Source organism: Malus sylvestris, chromosome 5, assembly GCF_916048215.2.
Source record: "Malus sylvestris chromosome 5, drMalSylv7.2, whole genome shotgun sequence".
Lineage (NCBI taxonomy): Eukaryota > Viridiplantae > Streptophyta > Magnoliopsida > Rosales > Rosaceae > Malus > Malus sylvestris.
The window spans coordinates 3,112,606-3,118,342 of record NC_062264.1 but is presented as its reverse complement, the minus strand read 5'-3'; the positions used below and the strand labels follow the sequence as shown (position 1 = coordinate 3,118,342).

Sequence of the window (5,737 nt, the reverse complement as noted above, 5' to 3'; positions counted from 1 at the left end):
GCCATCAATGAGTAATCCATATAAGAGGAGCAATTCAATACACAGAAATACATCTGATACCATAGGATATATAGAAACAAATTAATAATAACAATTATCAATGAAAGCTGGTCATGCTCTCATCAACACTAGTCTATATCCAGTAACAATTAATTAACAAATAATTGGGGGGCATATATGGCGTGACCCATCACCAAGTCCTAATTAAACAAGAAGATTACGTCGACAATGATGCAAACATATAGTTCGAAGCTCTCTCTCTCTCTCTCTCTCTCTATAAATCCAAGATTTCGGCAGCCACTGTGAAGTTGGAACCAAGAAAACCTAATTAGAATGAAAAGGAAGTTAATGGATCAGAATATGGGATCAGAGATTAGATGTGCCATTGAAGAACTCTCCGTTATGGTCAAAGTTAAAGGTGGTATACTGGTCCCAGCGGCTGAAAATGGTGGTGGTGATCATGCTCACGAGGCTGCCCATATTCCCACCAGGCCTTTTCTTTCTCTCTGCACCTTGATTCTTCAAGTTCTTGGTCTCTCTCTCTCTCTCTCTCTCTCTCTCTCTCTCTCTCTCTCTCTCTCTCGTATGATCGGATCAAAGAATATTTGTTCTCTCCTCTTTAGGTTCTAGGGTTTACTTTTAACTTTGAGAATGTATATTCAGTCAGTATAACTTCAATGGAGATTGTCTTTGATGCTTTGAAAAACGCGATCGCACACACGCAACCTGCCATAATCAAATACCACTTACGGTTGTTTTTGCCCTTTTGCAGATAAAATAGGACCAACAATGGCTGTTCTAAGCCAAGATGTCCATCAAAATATTCGGGTAATAATTACAAAGAAAACCAATCTTAGCATTTATATATGTGCATATGTATTGTAGTAAGTGTATTCAGTCAGTATCTATTTACGAACAATTTATACACACGTATAGAATATTGTTCTTATATATGCATTGCAAGAAAACGTGATTTTGTTCCTTCTAGGACCTTCATGTAGTAATAATTACAAAGAAAACCAAGATGCTTCACATGCTTCAAGTGTCTGAATAAAGCATTCTTATCCAATAGCAATGGATTTCCAATGTGAAAATTTCTTTCTTAAGTCCACTCTACCTCCCTTTGACTTTTCATGTAATATTGCTCTCGATTATATCATTACATAATTAATTGGCAATTTGAACTAATTAATCAATCAAGGGATTGATTAATCTTTTTTTAGTAACCATTTTACCAATTCTTATCTGTGTAGAGGTTGGAAACGAAACATGAATCAGATCCTCCAACATATTCAAATATGGTTGACATGTTGAAAAACGAGGCGACAGAAGGCATTGCTAGAAACGTTACCAGTTGTAGTAGAGCCTTTGTTTGGCTCACCAGGTAATTATTTAATTGGCTCATCACCAGGTAATTAAACAAATATATTTAATTACTTTGTTTGCCCTTGACTATGTGAGACATGAATGATATTATTGTTGAGTTTTACAAACACCGAGAACCTTCTCCATTTGGAAGGAGGAATTTAAAAGATATAGTTTCGATTTAACCATAAAGCTAAATGTTTCCCAAAATTTTGAAATTATATAGAATGCAGTTAAAATGACTGTATGAAGGGAATCATTTTGAAATTCATTTTTGTTCTTTATTTCCTTCTTGTCCCAATCTCCATGGATTATATAATCTAAAAAAAATATTATCTTATAACGTCATATATATAATCCCTAGATTTGAAATCGTAAATCCAAATGGGCCCTTATTTATTCCAAATTTAATAGTTCATACCAAGATTTTAGAGAGTTGACTAATAATTAACTCATCGGTAATCAATATTAATATTGTCCTGATCAACTTAAACACATGTGTGATTCAGTATGTGTGAAGTTTTATGATACAAAACCTTTAAGTATTTAAAAATAGAACTACTTGATATAAGTTGTATTACCTACCCTACCGTCTTCCCAACCTGACGATCTTGGATTTCCCGGTTGGTGATATGGTGTTGCTCTGCTGTTGCCTGCCTGATTATTATGTGATAAACAAAACTTATAAGTTGTATTTAATTTTAAGATTAATCTCAGTTTACTATTACGAGGTTTCTTGGTTTTCAACATTTAATACATGAAACTTTTTTTATCTCAGAGTAGTACATATAGTCATAATTTTGAAACATTTTTATACATCCGTTAAGTTTGCTGTTAAATTAACTGTTAAGTGGTGACGTAGCGTTCATGTGGACAGTGACTAGGCGCTACGTGTAATGAAGCCCACATAAATATTAAAAAAATTAAAAAAATTATAAAAAAATTAAAAAAAAAAAAAAAAAAAAGTTTCTGGGCTGTGCTAGACTTCCCGGCGGTGGCGACTCAAATCCCGACAACCCCGAAAGTCTCACCTCCCAGAAACTGTCACTCACCAGTCCTCCCCCAAACCCACAGCCGCTGCCCACCACAACAGCCACCATCACCACCACCTCCACCACCAAGATCCAACAATTTTGCCACCCTCCAACAAAAACTTCAACATCCCACCAATCAAAACCGCCCCACCAACTCGCAACTTCAGTCAACCCTTAGGAAGCGTAGCTCAGATCAGCGGTGCTCATGACCATGAATGGGTATTTGTCGTGTGTTCCTCTGCCCCGTCGGAAATCACAGAGGAGCAATGCTCAGATTCTTCACCCATTCGCAGCTTTCTTTGACTTCCGAGCCCAAACCTTTGCTCAATTCAACAAAATTGGAAATTGATTAAAAAATGGAAATTGAAAGATGGAAGATGGAAATTGATTCAAAAGGTTAGTCTTTTATTATAGATGAACTCCACTTGATTGGCGGTCAGGGTTGTTCCATCTTGGAGGCAAATACAAAGGATCTTGGAGAATGGATATGGCTAGCTTTCATGGCCTTTTCAATTTTCCTCCTGGTGTGCCCGGTGCTCCTGGAATTACACATTCAGAGGGTGGATTTGGCTAACTTCGAAGCCAGGATGCAAGCAAGGGCAAAACCCACATACACTGCAATTGACGGCGATGAAATCCGCCAGGAGGATTATGAGTTAGCGTATTTCGACGGTGAAGAAGAACTGAACGTTGGCTTGGAGGGTGAGGTCGAGTTCTGAGCTGGTGCAGAGGACGAGGTTGGTGAAATCTAGGGCTTGGAGCTTGCGGACGATGATGGAGCCAACGATGCCGTTGTTGCAGCGTGAAATGATGAAAGAGAGAGAAGACATGAGGGGCAGAGAGAGAGAGGGTAAGGAAGAGAGAGAATTAGTGGGTATACAACCCTGAAGTGGGCGCCGGTTGCAGAGGGAAGAAGGAGGGGAGGGGGTTGGGGAGGTAGAAGACGGGGTGGGTTTTTTCTTATTTTGTATTTTTTTAATTTTTTAATATTGAAGTGGGTTCATATTGACATGTAGCTTTCAATTATTGTTTACGTGAGCGTCACGTTATCAGTTAACATAATTTCTAATAGAAAACTTAACGGATGTATGAAACTGTCTCAAAATTAAAACTTGAGATATGACTTTGGAATGAAAAAAATTTCATGTACCAAATATTGAAAGCCATGATATTAACTGAGATTAACCTTTAATTTTAACTTTACTTTACTACTAGCCATTAGATTTTCGGTGATAGGTAAATCAAAATCAACTTAATTTTAACACAAACATCTATTAGTTTCTTACATAAATAAAACTTGTTTGGTAATTGCTTTTAGTTTTTAAATAAAATGAAAACTGAAAACGAAAATCATGTCAACTTTTGGTAACTCACAAAAGAGGATGTCAGTTTTTTGTTTTTATTAAAACTGAAAACAATTACAAAACAAGTTTAATTTTCACAAAAAGAAAAACTAAAACTAAAAATTAAATACAAATTTATTATCAAACTGCTCAATACACACAAATATTGGCTAGTTCTTTTTCTTTCAGAAATAAACAACGATTGGTCTATATAGCTTTAGGTTACATCCATAATATATTTCGCATTGAACATGCTCTCTGCTTTTTGTTCGTAAGTTTATATCAATTACGTGTACGCTTCCAAACTTTAAAGTTAACAATGGTACAAACTATCTCAGCCTCAATGCTCACACTACCCCGGGAACTAAACAACCCCAATAACTTATGTCATTCAGTTGTACAGTTATTTTTTTCTAATACAACAATATATTTATATTAAGTGGTGGAGGAATTAATTGGTTATGAACACGCTATTCACGAGATTTAAATCTTAAATATATTTATTACAAGTGAAGGAATACCACTAAACTTTAATAGTAAACGAGGAATTGTATAAGTATTCAATTATTTAGAATTCACCAAGCGGCCCCACTTTTACATTTTTGAGTTAGACTTTACTTATGCCATCAAAGTTCGCTTTCATTGCTAATGCTAATAACCTTATAGTACCTAAACCCTTGTTTAGGTGCATAATTGGCACTATATATTTCTTGGATGTATCAACTACTTGTTGTATAAGATGCTTCATTTTCGTTATAAATTAATTGGTTTGTTCTACATTCAGATCCCTAGATTTTACAGTGGCCTTATTGCAAAATTTAGTAAGAGATCCCGGGAAAAATATGAAGCAGGCAGTGGAAGAGTCTTATACCATTACTTTGAAGCCATGGCATAGATGGATTTCATCAGCTGCTTCTAAAGTATTATTCTCTTCTTTTTTTTCAAAAGCTAGATAGCTATTCATTATTTATTCCACTATTATTGTCCCAAACTTAAGCAACTTATCTAGCTATTCATTAGGTTCAACAAAAGGATGTTAACACCGCGTGATGCGTTGATGTCTTGTATTAAGTCTAAGACCATGCTTGCCACATGATATAAGCTTGTTTCTTTTAGAAGGACCATGAATAGTTGAAACTTAAAATTTAACAAACCCATGGCACATACGTTATGTTATCACATGGAGCAATATCAAATTCTACTTGGAGTACTAACAAATATACTGTATGCAGGTAGCTCTAATGCTAGTGCCAGACAATGAAACATTCATTAGTAGCCTCATGGCAAAAGATGAAAACTATGACGACTTGAAGCTGGAAATAGAGACCTTAGTTTCCTTACTTGTGCCCTATCTGGAACAAATCCACTCGATTCTGGTAAACTATTCGACAACCCAACGCTTACCCAATGCTGCTGCTTTTTTTCCCTTCTTTGGCTAACGTGTGTGTTTTACATGTTTGATTATACTTTGTTTTGCAGAAAATTTATCACTTGGATAGGTTGAAATCTAACTGAGGTACACACGTAAACAAAGCAGAATTAATGTGTACAGCCATAAGTCAAAGATTCCAGTATTCCTATTTATGTAAATATGTGCAAATTGTATTTGGTTGTTATGATAAGCAAAATTGTCTTCGTGATTCGTATAATTAATTAAGTATTATCTAATGTATCTCAACATGAAGGAACATCTATGATCTATCTAGCTATGTTCTCCTCTGTACAGTTTTAATGGAAAATACTCGTAAATCATAAATATTAGGCTTGACTTCAAGGGCGTGTGGTTTGAAAACTAAGGACCCACAAGTTTAGCAAGAGATCGTATGCATGAAACTCCCTTGTATTTGATTAAAGTTTGGGCTTTAAGAGGCGTTTTGGTGATGTTTCTGTAGTGGTTGTTAAGGCTATGAATATGGTAGTTCAAGCAGCTGCTCATGGTGGTTTTAAAAGTGGTTGTACCAAAGGGAATGGCTCGAGGCTTACAGTGGAAAATGC

The 5,737-nt window shown here is 35.8% G+C and overlaps 1 protein-coding gene across 2 annotated transcripts; it reads left to right on the top strand.

Annotated features, from left to right (window-relative positions):
• The first annotated feature begins 200 nt into the window (after positions 1 to 200).
• Positions 201 to 5,461, top strand: LOC126621813 (glycolipid transfer protein 3-like). 2 transcript variants are annotated; one of them, XM_050290405.1, is made up of 6 exons: positions 201 to 532; positions 773 to 828; positions 1,254 to 1,384; positions 4,527 to 4,662; positions 4,975 to 5,118; positions 5,222 to 5,461. In XM_050290405.1, exons 1-6 carry the CDS (start codon positions 334 to 336, stop codon positions 5,255 to 5,257), a joined length of 702 nt encoding a protein of 233 aa, XP_050146362.1. In that variant the 5' UTR covers positions 201 to 333; the 3' UTR covers positions 5,258 to 5,461. The 2 variants fall into 2 exon arrangements, with proteins under 2 accessions (XP_050146362.1, XP_050146361.1); XM_050290404.1 differs by lacking the exon at positions 5,222 to 5,461 and having other exon boundaries at positions 4,975 to 5,181.
• Positions 5,462 to 5,737: the final 276 nt, after the last annotated feature.

Coding starts and splice junctions, on each gene's coding strand:
- LOC126621813 (XM_050290404.1), top strand. CDS start 334: ATGAAAAGGAAGTTAATGGATCAGAATATGGGATCAGAGATTAGATGT. Junction 829..1,253: donor ATGTCCATCAAAATATTCGG/GTAATAATTACA, acceptor TTATCTGTGTAG/AGGTTGGAAACGAAACATGA. Junction 4,663..4,974: donor TTTCATCAGCTGCTTCTAAA/GTATTATTCTCT, acceptor TACTGTATGCAG/GTAGCTCTAATGCTAGTGCC.